The sequence below is a fragment of the Nelumbo nucifera genome, chromosome 2 (assembly GCF_055504915.1).
Source record: "Nelumbo nucifera cultivar China Antique chromosome 2, China Antique-T2T, whole genome shotgun sequence".
In the NCBI taxonomy this organism is placed as follows: Eukaryota; Viridiplantae; Streptophyta; class Magnoliopsida; order Proteales; family Nelumbonaceae; genus Nelumbo; species Nelumbo nucifera.
Genome location: NC_142650.1, coordinates 93,036,536 through 93,055,538, shown reverse-complemented (window position 1 = coordinate 93,055,538; position 19,003 = coordinate 93,036,536). Strand labels below are relative to the sequence as shown.

Genomic DNA, 19,003 nt, shown 5'->3' with positions numbered 1-19,003 from the left:
CGAACGAAGGGGAGATCGTCATCGTTCGCCGCTCTGTGTTTGGGTTCGAACGGGGAAGAAGAGGAATAGTTTCAGGTTAGGGCAAATGAAGAGTTAAGTTAAAATTTATATTAGGGCTAAGGGGTAGTTTTGTAAATTTTGGGAAATTTGGGGGTGTTTTTGTAATTTTGAGAAAATTGGGTCAAACCGTTCCAGGGGCTCAAACCAGTCTTGGTTTAATAATGTGTGGTTCCGGGTAAAAAAAAATGGAGGGTTGAGATGGGTCTGATGGTTAAGAAGGGTTTTGATGCGTGCAGACCAATGAGATTGAGCGAAACAAATCTTTTTAGATGAAAGAGTAAATGAGGGTGTTTTAGGCTGAGATTTCATAGGGTAGGGTTTTCGGACATTCCGAGTTGATTGGTGGGGTTGGATTGGCCCAACTAGGCCCGGATTGGGAAGAGCTAGAGAGGGCTCGATTCGGTTAATCTAGAGGCTCGAAATAGAATCTGTGTGATTGAAGGTAAATGGAGGTGTTTGGGGCTGAAATTTTACAGGTGGGTATTTGGGGGTGTATGAGATCTGATGATAAGGCCTGATCAATCTTAGAGTGTCAAGATTATAGGAATTTGGGTTAATAGGATGTTTCATAATGGAATCTTTGTTTGATGGATGGTCAAATGGGGGAATCTAGGTTTGAAACTTTATGGATAGGTGTTTTGGGAGGTTATGGGTCTCATGGATGTGTAAGATCTAATGGTTGAAGCGTAATTGGGTTAATCAGAGCCATCAGATAGGTATAGGATAGGTTTAACAGTGGATGTAATGGTTTTTGGGCTAGAAGTTGGGTTTTCTCGATTTTTGGGTGTTTCAAAAGGATCAAAAGGGTCTAATTGGAGGTTCAGGTGGAGGACCGAGCAAAAATCGGGTGGTAACAAATGTGATGTGTAAATATTCATTTGACATGCTATTCACTTTCATTGAAGCAGGATGAGAGGGTGCTGCTCATGATGCGAGGGTATTTTTGGAAACATCCCAAAACCCAGATAACAAGTTTCCTCTACCGCCACAAGGTCGGAAAAACTACCGAAATAATTACGATATATTAGTTATCATTACACTAATAAATACGATTGCAATTTCGTATAAGAAAGTATTATGTTATTGATTCGGGTTGCGCAATATGCCTGGATTTCTATCTCCATACCGATTAGAGAGGTACCACCTGAGAGACTTTCAAGGGAGAGGTGGTCATCCAAGGAATGCCAAAGAATACTTCAATTATGTAAATTCTTCAATGAGGAATGTCATAGAGTAGTGTTTTGGAGTTTGGAAAGCACATTTCCTAATTTTGAAGTTGATGCATCCCTATCCAATTCACAAGCAAATTAGGATTGTTTGTTTGTTGTGTTCTACACAATTTCATCTGAATGTTGCGTATACAAGATCCATATTGGAATGAATTCCTATAAGAGGATGTTCCCGTTGAAGGAGAGGGAAGGATGTTTCATAGTGTAGCATAGACTCCTTTTGACATCGGGTGACAGGCCACTAGACGGATGGAACAAGTTAGAGATGAAATCATGTTCAAGATGGCTGATCACTACAACCTACATGTTAATCGTAATTGACCAAGAAATAGTAGGAGACAATCTACATAGCTTGTGTGTATTTTGATTTGATACTTGGACTATTTGTTTTCTCTTTAAACTTTAGTATGTGTAATACCTTGGTTGTTACTTTTTTGTATTGAAGAAAGTGTTAGGATCCATCATATGAAGGGTCGAACCATGCTAGATGGCTGGGCGAAATTTCAAAAATTTCCTAACCCTTTAGGGAATCGAATTCCCTATATTTTTGAAAATTGCATTTTTTAGAATCGATCTTGCACTGAACCAGACTAGATTTGAAACCAACCAAAAGAGAAATGTATAACTAATACAAATACCACAAAACACATATCCCAAGGTGGAAGTTCACGCCCAAATCAGTCTTAAAACCAGCCTCCACTGAAGATGGCACAATGTATTCCTAAAGCCGATTCAACAACACAGTTTTCAACAAAACTGCAATCCAATTGCTTAGGTCAAACTGGGGAAGGTGACCATGAAATTCCTCTAGATTTTTCTTGAAAAAGTCTAAAGAAATTGATCTCTATCAATCCCAAAATAGCTATGGTCGAACTAGGGTTTCTTCGAGACAAAAAGATGAAGAGAGAACAAAATAGAGAGAGGTGTTTTAGTCTAGTTTGCCCTCTTATTCTTTTATCTCTTTATGGAGCATTTCTCTTAATAAAATTAGGAGATTATCCAAATCTAATTTGGATCTGGACTCTATTAAGAGATAAGCCTTATCCTCTTAAGAGGATGGGTGCTCCATACTCATTTCCAAGCCCAAATTCGCCCTATGTCACATGACAACTTAAACTGTCATGTGACAACTTAATTAATCATATTAATTATGGGCCTTAGGCCCATTATCTATAAGGCTCACAACCCAAGGGTGTTGCATGGCCAACTTAAGTATGATTTGTATGGCGTGGAACCCCACAATGACTTCACACAAGTCGACATGGGTTCGGCCCAACCTCTGTTAAAAAGCTTGGTTGAATTCACTACTAAACGCAGTGAACCCCTAAGCACATCACTATGGGCTCAATATGGGCCCAACATTTACACTTAACTAATCCTTGAATTCAGTCATCCTATGAAGACCCAAGGATAATGGACTTAAGTAAGATGAAGTTCATCAGGTAATCAGCCCTGTAATGGTCTCTTACACTTAACCTCTTGGCGCATAATGATCAAACACTACCCAATAGGGAATGACCTCTCCCCTGACTGAAAGGTGCAATGTCACACTCTCTGCTCGGATAGATCCCGGGAATTAAAACATTTTGCAAACAATTTTCATAAAACATAATATATATATATATATTTTGCAAAACCAAATATCAAGCACAGTTGAAATCCATTGCCATCAGTTTAAGTTTTCATCAGAGAGAGTGTAAGCCCGACCATTCACTTTGTCCGACAAAGGGGCCGATCCTATCAGTATGATGATCACCCACTCAGATGAATTCTCAGACTGCCCCAACATACCCAGGTTTTGACCCTTTAATGGATCTCACTGATTGACATTATCAAAGACATCCCAACCCAACACCTAGTGTGGTACCATAATCAAGTCTAGGGGTTATGTGTAACTTTCCAATTTTTCCCATCAATCTCCAAGGTCCAGGGCATAACTGGAAAATGGTCTGTGTTCAGTGTTTCAACCAAACACACACTACATGTGCTTTGGGTCTAACCCTAGCTGTTGAGACAAGCTACCCCAACTTCTTTGGCAGCACACCAGTGTCAGCCTTGGCAAGATAAACTTCCCAAGTTTATCCAACGATTAAGAACATTCTAAACTAACACGAGTCTCAAAAGTCCAATTTAAGGGGTAATTTCACAGAAACATACCAATATCAACATGAAACAATAATGTACTTTTATTCATTTACAATAAATGTATTTGTACATCAATCTGGTTGGAGCTAAGGGCATACACTGTCTAACATGTTTTTGTTTAATGTTTGGATGGTATGGATTAATTGAGTACTTATGGAATGATAGCTATGACCACTATTCGAAAGGGACCCATTTGTGCATACAGACGAGGATGAATGAGGTTATTCATGGCAAAATCCAAAAAAATTATGGAAGATGGTTTTATAAGTGCCCTAATGGTGAGGTACGAAACCAACAAAGCAATATTGTGAGTAATATTACTTAATATGAAAGATGAGTAATGTGTAATCACTTTTTTGCTATTATTATATTTTAGCCGCATGAATACGACTTCATGTGGGTAGATAAGTATACACCGGATGAACCTCAAGTGCACATCATTGAACAAGACAACAATGCAGACTATAAGAAGGAACATATTGTTGCACTTGGAGTCTATGCATGTTGCTGTGGAATGATGTGTTTCATCATGTTAATGATGCTTTTAATTACTATTTTGTTAGTATGGAAATGACTTGTAAGGATACTCTATTTCTTTTGCAAACTCTTATGAACATATTTATGTAAGGTACACCAACATAGAGATACAATATCATATTGTTAGTTGAACCAATTAAAATTAATTCAAGTGGGCCCCACAAATGTTTTGTGGACCCCACATTAAGGACAAGTGGACCCCACCCATGCTAAAGTCATATGGAAGCCATATGGTGTTTATAATCAATGCAAGATGATACTCATTATGTGGGGCCCACACATTGTTATTGTAGATGAGACCCGCAAGACCCAAATCTGTTGTCATTTGGGCCACTGTGACCCAACCATGGTGGGTAAAGTGTCAAACATGCACTAAATAGCCCAGATCAGTAATGCACATACTTGAGCAATTCCAAACGCTCTTTGGGCTGATATTGTCTTCCAACAGATCGATGAATAACCACACTTACCAAATGGTCTACAGGCTGATCAGATCTTATGTCAAAAGCTCAATGTGTCTTTTGACTGTTAGAGCTACCAGAAGATTTTCTCAAAAGGACTTGCCAAACGGGCCCTAATCATCCAAACAACCTTATAAAATGGGGCAAAGATATTATGCTACTCTTCTAGGGTTTCATAGATGCAACTAGGAAGAAGAAGAAGAGCTTGGGAAGGTGTATCGAATAAATGCCCCACCCTCAAAGATGTAGTTTTATAAAATGGGGCAAAGATATATACAATTACATAAATGCCCCTTATTAGTGGGCAAAGTACAAAACACTCTACATAAAGACCATAAGGCTCATCACACAATAGAAATAAAATAAAGTAAAATAAATACATGGCATAGAATCCTATCTACAATTATAACAAAAACTTATGTGAAGAATGGATTACTATTACTAATAAGCAATTTGGAGTTTAATGTAGTATATACTTAAAGGTAAAATTATTAAGGATAACCAATAATGATATCATTAACTTGGATGGACAAAATTGTCCAAGAAGCTAACAGTTTGATGCCGCTTTTTGTATATGGTAATTACATATTGTCGAAGCATTGTCTCATGAAAACCATTAATTAAACATATGGCAAAAATATAAAAGAAAAATAATCTACAAATTAGAATTCTGAAGCATCAAATTCAATGAATCAATCTGATCATGTTGATTCACATAATTAACTTGTAGGAGACTTAATTTTTTTTTCGCTACCATGGAAGACTTGTAAGCTAATGAACAAATAAATAGATGTCTAAGCATGTCTACCTGCATAATGTAGCTAATTAACTTATACAAAAGTAGAAAGAGCCAACCAATTTTGCTGATCCAAATTAGTGGTATAGGCTCAGTTTGGAAAGACTGTAAATGCAAATGTGTACAATGCAAGTACAAGGTTTAGAAATACTGTATATAAGGTTTTGCACGAACATATTTATACTTATTCTTCTCAAACGGAGCCATTATTGTTCAATTTGAATGCAAGTATTTGTAACCCTTTTCTTCTTTATTCTCAAATTTTGAAATCAATCCTTTCTCCACACCTTTACAGGATAATTATGTCTAGTGTACAAGTGTTCAAAATAGAACAAAAGATCTCCACACCTTGCACATGTTTGGGAGAGAGCTTGGTAGTTGGGTCATTTAGTGAGTTTCCCTCAACAATGAAAGAATATCAAACAAGGCAAATTAGATTGGAGCTCAATAGCAGTCTCCAAAATTCCTCTTAATAGGCAAGTTTTAATAGGGGACTTCCCTCTTTTTCTTTTTGGTTAACTTGCCTCTAATTAGTTTGCATTATCCATTCAAGACCTTTCTTTTTCTATTTTCTCCATTCCTTTATCATTGGCAAATGAGCGGTAAGAATTAAGTATGTGTTTGGTATAGCTTCCATTTATTAAATAAACGTTTGTACTTAATTTATTTTCAAAACTAAGAAAAAGTGGTTGATAAATGTTTTTCTATTTGTTGACAGCTAGATTCCATTAGATGCCATTAGGCACTATAAAGAACAATAAATAAACACTTTTGTATTGGAGGAAACCATTAAAATGTAACTTCTCTCAACGATTGATTTACACATAAATCAATACTTCTATTTATAGGACTGCAGGATGTACAAAATAACATGATAGGACAAATAACCACATGACAATGACATGATACCATTTATCAAATAAACAGAAGACATACCAAACACCGCCTAAGACCTGTTCAGGGTTCGAACTGTTTAATCCTATTCTGCTATTCATGAGGAGATTCTATCTTAAGACATTATTATTAGACTGATTCTTTAATGATTTTATTTTCGTTAGAATAAAAAAAGAAGGAATTGAAAAGGATATCAGACTGGACCGGGCGGTAAGTAGGATTGCTGAAACTGGGAACTGGCAGTCAAAATTGACTTTTAAGACGGTCTTTGGTATATGCTTTTAACTATGATGAGTTTTGTAATTCTAACTTAAAAGTGCTATTGTAAGTTTGGATGTATTAAAATTATTCGAACAAATTCAATTTTGGGCCTTAAAACTCATTCTATAATTAATTCTTTTGACAAAATATTCAGCTTCCAAAGGGTATAATTTCTGGCTCAAATCTCATTCTTAAATATTCGTTCTTTGCACCAGTGTTTCAACCAATCATGGTTGCCTGATTTTCGTCTTACCTCAGTCAAATGTATCAAAATAGCCTCTAAAATTTATTGTTTAAGTTTGCTTTGATGTAAAATAGCTTTAAGATAATCTAGAACCATTTTCAATCAAAATAGACCTATGATGCCAAAAAGGGTATGATACCAGAAGAGGTTTAACCAATCAAAACCCCTCCACGAATGCTGATCAATACCACCTTAGGGTTACCACTTTAATGACTTGTCATTGTCAAACCCTTTTTCAGTTCTTCATATTTTTCATTTAAACAAGCCAAATAGTTGAATCAGAATGATCAGTCCGTGACCTAGTGTCCATTTTGAGGTTTTGATGGAGATGGCAATTTGACCCGTCCCCATGGGCCCCACCCCATCCTGCCTTGATTGGGTGGGGGTTTTGACCACTTACCCGACCTTGACCCCACCCTAACTATATTACATAACATAATATATATATATATAATCAAGGTTCAAAGTATTGACTTGGTACTTTTTTTTTAGGTTTTATTTATTTTTTTTTCAAAATTGGTTTAAAGGGCTTGATTAAGACCCAACTACCCTTTGATCTAGTGTCTAACCTGATACAACCCCTAGAGGGGCGTATCGGGAAGCCATCGGCATGATACGTATCGGCTGATATAGACAAATACGTATCGATACTTTGAATCTTTATATATATATATATATATATATATATATATAATGTTATATTATATTACATAATATAAAAGAATTTTAGGTAGGTTTCAAAAAAATAAAAAATAAATAAATTAATAAGCATATAGGTAAGAATGACCGAACGAGGTGAGGCAAAGTTGGGGATCCTCACTCCCCGTGGGCCTGGGGATGGGTTTAGGATTTTTATCCTTACTAGGGTTCAGAGCAGGTATGGGGCCGAGTTTTTGCCATTCCTAGTATTTGACAAATCCAATGATGCATAAATAATATAGGATAAATTCTAGACTGCCATCTTGTACTTGAGTATGGTGACACTTAGGCCTATTTGTTTTTTCAGGAAGCTACTTACCCGGATAAGTGCATTTATCCATTTTTTTTTATTTCCCAAGTAAATATGACAATGATCATTTTACCCATAAACAATTATTAAGAGAAATTTTGTCATATCTAAGTTTTTGACAACTTTCCCTAGGTGCAAAAGTTGTTTATCCACCTACGAGATAGATATCTCTTATCTAGACCCCACATAAATTTGAAAAAAAAATATGGGTATCTCGGTCAATGGAAACCAAAATTCCATTGACCAACTTTTCCTCGTTTTAAAATCCAGAAAAATAATGGTCCCTTACCCCCAATTTGGATCTCCTACACATAAGAACCATACCCACCCCGTACGGTTACACATTGAGAACATCTCACACATTTACATGTTACCATTCATGAGATGTTCCCAGTGTAGAGTGTAGTGTACTGTGGATAAGTGTGGGCAAGATTCTTGTGAATTGGGATCTCTTGCCAATAAAACATGTTCCAACCACCTACCAACACTGTTTGACACCCTACATGATGTGAGGTGTCACACTGTCACTGTGATGGTAGGTGGTTGGAACGTGTTCTGTTGGCCGGTGATCCGGGGAGTCGATTCTTGTGGGTAGGAGATCTACATTGCCTTACACCCTCAAACTTTATTTATATGTTACCATTAATGTGGAGACGTTCCCAATGTACAGCTATAGCGTCATGTGGGTAGGTGTGGACAGGAAGGGGATCTGGATTGCCTTAGCACCCTCAAACTTTATTTTGTGACAAAGAACCTTGCACCTTTGGATCTCAACACTTTCAAGTGTTTGTCATTCGCATTATCATGCCCCTCAAAGAAAAGCTAAACTCGACTCAGAGAGAGATTAACGAAACACGAACTTCATACACTGGGATCTGTAACAAGGTGATACAGATTTTTCCACATTCTAAACATAAGAGAAACAGAGAAAATGAGACCAGTTATCTAATATCATTACCAATGAATTCTCCTCCTGTATCCCAAGGACGAGTTTCAAAGGACTTCCCAATCATACTGCGCTTCTGGTTTACACTCCCATTCTCACACCAGTACTCTGGAAAGTAATCCAAAAATGTTTTGCTTCCTAGTGTATCAACTCCATTGAAAAGGAAGCTTCTGATCAAATCCTATAGAGAAAACAAAAAAGGTTCAATAGAAATACACTAGACCGGTAGTGAGCCAAAAAGCGGGAAAAAGGCAAAAACAAAAAAAGGAACTATATTTGAGAACCATTAGAAGAAAATACCTTCGCATGACTCTCTCCAATCAACTTCTTCAGAAGTTGATGACCTGGGTCCTGTTTTGCAATTGTTACTTCAGTAAAAGAAGTTTTTTTATGAAGTCATAATAGGTTAATACATGAATTAAAGAAGCACTGGCAATGAACCATGGCAATGGCTTCTTCAACTCGCTAAAATGCCATTACCCAATCTCCCAGATATCTGGGGTCTGGATATAGTCCTAATAATTTTATACAAAGTGGCTGCTCTCAGACTTGAACCTGCATTCTCACACTTGACAACCTGAGATTTTACCATTAGTCCATTACTGCATTACACCAAGTAATGGAGCCCAGATCTTCTAAAATCAAAAACTCTGAGAACATGGAATCCAGACATAGGGAATATCTCCAATACATGTATCTTAAATTCATGGGAAGATGCTCCCAATGTGCTTCTGGATGCCCATGCTTGCAGAGTGTGTGTAGGGATTTTGCTTTCAGGAGAACCCATCACCAAGCAATGGTATAAATATGGTCACATTCCATTCAAAAAAAAAAAGTGTGGTATAAATATGGATATGGGTCTGAAAATATAAGGCCAAACTTTTGCAAAATATTTCATATGCTAAAGAAAGTAACAGATGGTAAAATTATTCAAAAGATGAATACGGATGAAATATAATGATATTAAAAGATCAACAAAAATTTACTTGCATAGCAGCCAGTACTCTGCTTTTGGGTTCAAGCATGTCAAACACCAGGAGGGATACCACCAAGAGACCATGCCCCAACAATACCCCATTTAGAGTGAAAGTTCAAATTGAAAAGGAAACATGAGTTAACCAGGGATCTTTATGCAATTTTGGTGTAGATATTTTCCATTGATTCTTTAAGAAGAATCCAAAGAGTGATTATTGAACTGTATGTATACATCTGACAAGTATAGTACATTCAGTTTAATAAAGACTAGCTGCACTTCAAATGCACCCATAAATCAATGACTAGGTACACTTGGTGCTACACGACCACCTGTGCTATCTACATGTAAGAAGTGACACTACATGTATATAAAGGCTAACATAGAGGGTGTTCAGTACCATGGAAATATTGTGGATCACCTGGTTAAAACCCATGCCACAGTCAAAAGCTGTTTGTTTGAGGGTGTAGCCCAGTTCAACCAGTTCAAACCACACTATAGTGTGGATTGGATTGGGCTATATCGCATTTACTTGTACATAATTAAATCTTGTGGATCAAGCCAGGCCATAGTGGATTGCATGATTTCTAGTGTATTCTAATGAATGGCTAACAGACTAAGATATTTATTTTACTGACAATACATCTACACCACATACTGAACACCCCTTAGTGGTTCCAGAATCATCTATATTCTATCAACAACCTATATAAAGTGGCATTGAAGATAAAATGGACATCTTTCTGGTGGTAATCAAGACAAGGGAGTTCCCTACAATACTTGATTTGGAGTCACAAAATTTCCTTTCCTTTACTAGCTGCAGTAAAGCACATCTAAGCCAGAACCTAGCATGCATGTCACTGATATTATATGCAAGTCTATGTTTGAAATATGTAATCTCTAGCTGAGGACATTTAAACAAAATGACAATCATGAAAAAAAAGGATTTACCTTCTCTGCTCTCCATGATAGATATTTATGCTGTGCTTCACGATTACAGACAACCTGAGAAGCATCCATCTCCTCTGATGCTTGGTCCATCAATTCAAGCCACGCCTGTGATGTGAAATACAAGTAATAACACCAATAAGATTTTGCACATTTAATCAGTCAACCACCTAAACCAAATTAACATAACATTTCCTAATCTTAAATAAACAATCTGTAATAAGAAACTCAAAAAATATAAATACAATTAACAGCCAATAGATAATTAGTGACTGCCATTCCAGAATATTTTAAGTAGGACCATATAAAAGCCAAGCTTATACCTTGTAGTAGTCCATGAATGCAGAATATAAAATATTATGTTTGTCTTGGCTTGATGTGAACTTGGTCCATATCACAATTGGTGAGAAAAATCTCAATGACTCACTTGTAATCTTCCCTCCCCATGGTAAAATCTGCACAAAATGTGTCAAAGAATTCCATGATTTTCATGAAAGGTTATAAATTGAATAAAATGAATGATACAGAAGCTTGGGGTATGCCTGACATACAAGTTATTTCACATATTTCTTACATTGGTATACTGGAGACCAAGAGGCATTAAATTTTTGTAGTACTTCTGTTTGTAATCACTGTGACTCATAACATCATACAGAGGATTAAGGTCCCTGAAAATAACCAGTCAAGGCAAAGTACAATACCCTTGAAATCTGTAATAACTGAGATGAAAATTCAAGCAAATTTTCAAACAGCTAAGTTGATGCCAGAGGATATTAACTTGTAGTTACTCTATGTGGCATACTATGAAAAAAAAGAATTCATAAGACAAACTTAAAATGCTAAGAAGCATATGTTTGAAAGGGCATCAAGGCTTCATTTCATCTTCTAGGAAGGAATCCAAAACCAAGAATGGCAGAATGGTACTTTTTTCAGCAGAAGATCAAACTGGCCAAATGGAACACTCCACAACAAAGACCATCAATGACACAGCTGATGTGCTAGCCCAAAATTATAAAATTAATAAAACAGCATATGGCAATATATGCTAGATGAAATACTAAAGAGATAAGCATATTAAGAAATATCAAATATTGTTAGAGTTGGTTGAGTAAGGGACTAAGGGTAACTTAGTCTTTTCATTATAGTTTAAGTAGTGTAGTGATGTGGCAATTCTGTTTTGTTTTTTATTTCTCTTGTCCCATACTTAAGGAGTATATTTAACTTTGTACCCTTATTTTAATATAATAGAAATTATGGTCAACTAGGAGGGTTTGACTCTCTAGTTTGACAGATTTCTTTCGAACAGGACTTATCTGAACCACTAAAACATGGTATCAGAGCACTAAATAAAAGAGAGGAAGGCTGCAATCTCAAGTTCCTGGACCAGCAATCTCTTCTCTTCTTCTTTTCTCCTCTCTGAGGTGTGATCTCAGTTACACAGGTAGAAGGCTGTGGCACACCCAGTAAAAGGCTGCGGCAACCTTTTTTTTGGTGATCCAGGACTGCCCCCATGACAGGTGTTAGCGGCAGTCCTAGGTGAGTGACAGCCCTAGTGGTTGTGTGGTGGTGTTTGTTGTGTTACAGACCCTCTACTGAGAAGTTTCAAGAGGGGTTTTTTCTTTGTTTGTGTTTGAATGGTGATGTGAGAAATAGTGTGGTTAATAGTAGTGGTGTGAGAAATCAGGTTTTTTTTTTTTTTTTTTTTTTATGAAGGAGATGACTGAATGTGTCTGAATGGTGGTATATGTTAATGATTTTTTCTTATGGTGGCTGGTTGAGAAAGTGCCATAAGGTGATGTGCAGATTGCAGCAGTGTTCATTGAATAGCAGAAATATCCTTTTTGTTGGTTGATAATTCAGAACTAGGAGAAATCTAGTGTATTGAGAACATAATGGCAACAATTGGAGATTGTGGTGGTAATCAGAAATCTAATGTGGTGACCCCTTCAGACTATTTAGGTGTGCAGATGACATCAATTAAACTTAATGGTGAAAATTATGTGCAATGGGCCAAGTCGGTGGAGGTTTTTCTCAAGACCAAGAGGAAGGTGAAACATGTGAAGGAGGATAAACCATCAGTTGACTCTCCAGGGTTCAATGATTAGGAACAAGAGGATGCCCAAATCATGACATAGTTATAGAACAATATGGAACCCAAGATAAGTGCAAACTTTATGTTCTTAGATACAGCCAAGGAAATATGGAAACATACAAAGAAACTTTATTCTGGACAAGACAATACTACAAGAGTATATCAGCTCTATCAGGAGTACTTTAATTTATAACAAGGAAATCAAACCCTTGAAGAGTATTATGCCAGTATGAGGAACCTCAGGAATGAACTTAATGTCTATCACCCCCTCACTTCAAATGTCAAAATTCAACAACAACAACGGAAGCAACTTGATGTAACCATGTTTTTAGTAGGGCTGAAATCAGAATATGAACTAGTTAGAGCACAAATATTTGGAGGTTCTGCTCTTCCTACACTTGAGCAAGTATTTGCTCGGCTCCGTAGGATTTCTCTGGGACCCACATAGAGTACCACACTTATGATAGATCAGTGTTTGTTGTAGCGAGAGGAGCTGAACGTGGAAATAGAAGGGGACATGCATTTTGAGGAGGCCATGGTAGTCCCATGTTTGGTCAATTGTCATGGTAGTGGAAGTGGTGGAGGTCATGACTCAGGGGGAAGCCGTGGTAGAGGAAGAGGGCACACTACTAGGAAGTGTACACATTGTGGCAGGGAAGGACATTCAATTAATTTTTGTTATGATCTACATGGCCCACCTTCCACATGGGCTAACCATGCAGTTGCTGGTAGTGGTGATGTGAGTGATAATCAACAGACAGATCAAACACATTCTACATCTACATCTGCTTCCGGGAAGAAGATGATGAGTGTACCACGAGATGAGTATGAGAGGTTCCTTCAGGCCACTTCACCACAGAACACTGCTACCCTTGCTCACTCAAGTATGGCTTGTTTGGCATCCAAACCTTCTCATTGGATCATTTATTCTGTAGCCTATGATCACATGACCGGGATTCCAGGTGTGTTCTCTACCCTCTCTGAAACTTCCACATCCCAAACTATTACCCTAGCCAATGATTCTTCTCCCATTTGTGGTGTTGGTAATGTTGATACGACATCTCTTTCTTTATCCTCTGTTCTAATATGTGCCAAAATTTCCATCCAACCTTATGTCTATTAGTAAATTAACCAAGGCCCTTAATTGTTCCATCACTTTTTACCCTTCATCTTGTGTTTTTTAGGATCTCAAGATAGGGAAGAAGATTGGTGGAGGGCATGAAGCTAGTGGATTGTATTATCTTGACAGTGGTGGATCTTCAGTTGCACTTTAGACTACCCTGACTCCTCTCCAATGGCACTATCGGCTGGGACACCCATCTCTCAAAGCTCTCAAGCTACTAGTTCCTTCTTTTAGTCATTTGTCTTCTTTGCAGTGTGAGTCGTGTCAGTATGGGAAACACCATCGGGTTTCCTTTATTTCCTAGGGTCAATAGTCGTATGCTGTGTCCTTTTGCTTTAGTCCACTCAGATGTTTGGGGTCCAATTAAAATTGAGTCCTATAATGGTTACAAATATTTTGTCATTTTAATTATAATTGTTCAAGGATGACATGGATTTAATTAATGAAAGAAAGAAGTGAATTGTTTTATATTTTTCAAAAATTCCATGCTGAGATACATACGCAATTTGGTGTTGCAATAAAAATTCTTTGTTTAGATAACGGTAGAGAATACTTTCTTACTTCCTTTCAACAATATTTGGAACAACATGACATCATTCATCGGACCTCGTGTGCGTCCACCCCTCAACAAAATGGGGTGGTTGAACGAAAGAACCATCATCTTCTTGAGACTGCTCGGTCTATCCTTCATTATATAAATGTTCCTAAGCGTTTTTGGAGTGATGTAGTGCTCACAACTTGTTTCCTCATTAATCGAATGCTCTCGTCCATCCTTCATGATCGGTCTCCCTTTTCTATTTTGTTCCCCACTTTATCCCCATTTCCATTAACTCCTCGGGTCTTTGGGTGTGTGTGCTTTGTTCACAATCCGGGCACTGGCTTAGACAAGTTGGACGCACATTCTATTAAGTGCATCTTTCTTGGCTATTCTTGGACCCAGAAAGGGTATTAGTGTTACAATCCTATCACTCGGAAGTCATTTGTCTATCCTGATTTCACTTTTTTTGAGTCCGTATTGTTCTTCTCGGATCCTGATGTTCCGACCTCTTCACCATTGATCCCTCTTCCTCTTCTCATTGGTGATCCCATTCCAACTATTCCTGTTATGCCTGAGCCTTCACCTCCTCCAATGCAAATTCCTACTAAAACGACCACCGATTTGGCATGTGTATACTCAACAACAGACACTGACACCTCCTCTAGCTTCTACCTCATATGCGGATCTTGTAGTTGCTCCTATCCTAGAGCTACCTACCTCTTCTAACCTAGATCTTCCCATTGTGTTGCGGAAAGGTAAACGTAGTTGTACCTTACATCCCATATCCAACTATGTTTCTGTTTCTCATCTTTCCATTTTACATTGCCAATTTGTTTCTTTGTTGTCCTCTATATCTATACCCAAGGATGTCCAGGAGGCTCTTACTTCAACAGGGTGGCATCAAGCAATGGAGGAGGAACTCTCTTCTCTTCAACACAATCACATGTGGGAGCTCACTACTCTTCCTCCAGGTAAGCATGTTGTAGGTTGTAAATGGGTGTATATTGTTAAATATTTACCAGATGGTAATGTGGAACGATTGAAAGCCCGACTGATTGCTAAGGGTTACTCTCAATTGTATGGGGTGAATTATATGGAGACCTCTCCATTGCTAAGATTGGTTCAGTTCGTGTCTTGATTTCCTTGGCAGTTATGTATGATTGACCTTTGTTTCAACTTGACATTAAAAATTCCTTCCTCCACGGTGATCTTTTGGAGGAGGTCTACATGGAGCAACCACCAGGGTTTGTTGCTCAGGGGGAGGATGGTAAATTCTGTAGACTCAAAACGACAATTTATGGGCTAAAACAGTCTCCTCGTGCTTGGTTTGGGAGGTTCGGTGAAGTGGTGAAAGATTTCGGAATGAAACAATGTTAGGTCGATCACTCAGTGTTCAACTATGATTCTGAAGCCGGAAAGATTTTATTAGTGGTTTATGTGGATGCTATAGTCATAACTGGTAGTGACAGACTAGGGATTGTCAAGCTAAAGGCCTTCTTGCAAGACCATTTCCAAACAAAAGATCTTGGGAAGTTGAAGTATTTCTTGGATATAGAAGTTGCCAGGTCAAAACAAGGTATAAAATTGTGCCAAAGAAAATATGTTCTTGATCTGTTGGAAGAAACAAGGTTGTTAGGTACTAAACTAGCTGAAACACCCATGGAACCAAATGCTAAGTTAGCGGTGATGCAGGTGAAATGTTTGATGATCCTAGAAGATATAAACGGTTAGTGGGGAAGCTGAACTACCTAACCATTACTAGACTAGACATCTCCTTTGCCGTCAGTGTGGCGAGCCAATTTATGCAAAATCCCCAAATACCTCACTCGGATGTAGTTCTTAGAATTGTACGGTACTTGAAGGGAACTCCAGGTCACAAATTGTTATACAAACCAGGGGGAAGACTTGAGATAGTTAGGTATTCAGATGTTGATTGGGTAGGATCAGTATCTAATAGGAGATCCACTATAGGTTATTGCACGTTTCTTGGAGGAAATCTGGTGACGTGGAAGAGTAAGAAGCAAACTGTTGTGGCAAGGAGTAGTGCTAAAGTTGAATACAGGGCCATGACACACACCACATGTGAATTATATGGCTGAAAAATCTTCTATAAGAAGTTGGATTCTCAATGAGCAAACCTATGAGATTGTATTGTGACAACCAAGTTGCAATCCACATCTCATCTAATCCAATTTTCCATGAAAGGACAAAACACATAGAGGTTGATTGCCATTTTGTGAGGGAGAAAGTCCTTACTAGAGCGATAAGCACAGAACACGTGAGTTCAGGTGATCAATGGGCAAACTTGTTCACAAAAGGTTTGAGTTCAGGGAGAGTGAACTATATATGTAACAAGTTAGAATTATATGACATATATTCTCCAGCTTGAGGGGGAGTGCTAGAATTGGTCGAGTAAGGATAACTTAGTCTTTTCGTTATAATTTAAGTAGTGTAGTGATGTGGCAATTCTGTTTTGTTTTTTATTTCTCTTTTCCCATACTTAAGTAGGAGTATATTTGACTTTGTACCCTTATTTTAATATAATAGAGATTATGGTCGACTAGGAGGGTTTGACTCTCTAGTTCGACAACTTTCTCTTTCTCTTCTTCTTCTTTTTCTTCTTCTTCTTCTTCTTCTTTCTCTCTCTTTGAACAGGACTTATCTAAACCACTAAAACAAATACAAGTTTTGCCACCAGTAAGAAGATCCAGTGACTACATAGAGCATTAAACCATCAATGAATATAAGTTAATGAGATATAGAGATGGCAAGATGGAATTGTAAAAAACATAATAGATCTATATTAAAATAGTGACAAACGAGAAAGAATTCATAGGGTCTGGGATGAAGGGTTTCAGATCTAATTTGTTGTAATCATAAACTTACTGACTCAAAGACAACAAATTATAGGAAGAGGGAAAACTAGAAAGAGAGATGAAACAACTTATTAAACTACAAAATACAATACCTTGTACATAGAATATGATGCATTTATCTTGATATTTATACATCAATGCAATACTTTACCTTATCAGAGTATACATCAATACAATACTTTCATGTTTAAATAGCATTTCAGGGTATACATCACAGCCACGTGATTAAAAAATGTATCTCGGCTGCATTGTCTACTAGACCTTCCCCATGATCTTCAACTTCTTTTTTTGATTAGTAATATTTTAAACATTATTAATTATGAATACTATAAACAGTTTTTTCAACTTGTTGACCCAGTTGGTCAGACCAGTGACCAGCTCAATTTGGGCCAACCTCTGACCCTCTATGTCCAAAACCCATTGACTGAGTTCGGCTTCAGTCAGGGCAAAGCCGGTTCGAGCACCCTCTATTGCCTTGCATTGAAAATATTTCTGTACTTGTGTTTTTTATTTCATGGGGAGATATTCCCAATGCAAGGGTGAAAAAGGTTGTTATACGGTGTGGGCACAGCTTTGCCCTGATAGAAGCCGATCTCCCTTTGACTTAGTCTATAGTCCATCAACCTAGACAATTGAACCATTGACCCATCTGACCCATTCAGTGGGATACCGTGTTTTTTATTATTTTATATTTTTGAAATGTTTTTATTTTGATGAAATCACAGGTTGAACTGGTTACCTAGATGGTTGAACCTTTGACAGAAAAATGGCTCAACCTCTGGGACAGGTTTTTAAACACTGGTTATAAATGTGATTATCCATCATACTAGGCTAATCTGTACTACCTAACCTCTTTGCCAACTCTTTTACAAACACCATTAATTGGTGACTTCCAAGGACAGTTGTTGCTTACCTTCCTTTTCTAAGGAATCAACAAAGCTTCTTGCTGATCCATGTATCCAACTGAAGGTAACAATTTGTTCCCTTTATAGGTATTTAAACCCCCTCAATGTGTGTTGGTGTTTCCATGTTCCTTGTCCATCATTCTTGTTGGTTCGGCTGATATTTTGTTATCCTCTTGTCTGGGTTGGGTATTAAGTCTTTAGTTAATGGGCCTTGGTTACTGGGCCTATTTTTATTTAGTGTCTTATTTGACTGGGTGTCCCATCACTAATCAGAGGCATCCTGGTCCTTTTATGTAACTTTATGTACTGTTATTATATAAGTGAACAGGGCCGGTTGATGAACAGTGCCTGTAGTTTCTTGTGATGATTGAGAGAGAGAGAGAGAGAGAGAGAGATAGGTACGGATGATAGAAAGGAAAGGCCAAAAAACTCAGTACTAGCAGCTGCTAATTTTCTATTTATATTAATCTTTATAAAAAGACAAAATTACAAGTATGCCCCTGGCGGCATATCCTAGAATAAGAACAATAGAAAAAAAGAAAGGACTAGTAAAGTAACTGAAATTGTCCCACTAACATCAATTACAATGAACATTCAAGCCTTACAACACTCTCCCTCAAGTTGGGATGAAGATGTCTATCATGCCCAGCTTGTCACATAGCTCATTGTGCCTCGAACACGGAAGTCCTTTTGTGAGGACATCAGCAAGCTGTTCCTTGGTGTTGACATAAGGGATACAAATTTCCCTTTTTTCCAATTTCACTCTTATGAAGTGCTTATCCACCTCAATATGCTTAGTCCTCTCATGTAGGACCGGGTTGCTGCCTCCATGTGTGGCTTCTTAGGAGAATGCATAAATTGGCTCAGAACTCCAACTGAATAGGCAATATCTGGACAGGTCATGGACAGATAAATCAGCTTTCCCACTAACCTTTGGAACTGCTTTACATCTTTCAGAGGTTCACC

The 19,003-nt window shown here is 37.6% G+C and overlaps 1 protein-coding gene across 2 annotated transcripts in view; it reads right to left on the bottom strand.

The window, feature by feature from the left end:
* Positions 1–8,350: 8,350 nt before the first annotated feature.
* Positions 8,351–19,003, bottom strand: part of HY2 (phytochromobilin:ferredoxin oxidoreductase, chloroplast / phytochromobilin synthase (HY2)) — a 58,834-nt gene continuing 48,181 nt past the window's right edge. Inside the window, exons 4-8 of one of the 2 annotated variants that reach the window (XM_010279307.3) lie at positions 11,078–11,171; positions 10,827–10,958; positions 10,507–10,611; positions 8,883–8,933; positions 8,351–8,763 (exon numbers count right to left, since the gene is read on the bottom strand). In XM_010279307.3, coding sequence (XP_010277609.2) covers positions 8,578–8,763; positions 8,883–8,933; positions 10,507–10,611; positions 10,827–10,958; positions 11,078–11,171 — 568 coding nt within the window. In that variant the 3' untranslated portion in view covers positions 8,351–8,577. The remainder of the gene's footprint in view (positions 8,764–8,882; positions 8,934–10,506; positions 10,612–10,826; positions 10,959–11,077; positions 11,172–19,003) is intronic. The other variant, XM_010279308.3, reaches the window with a different exon arrangement.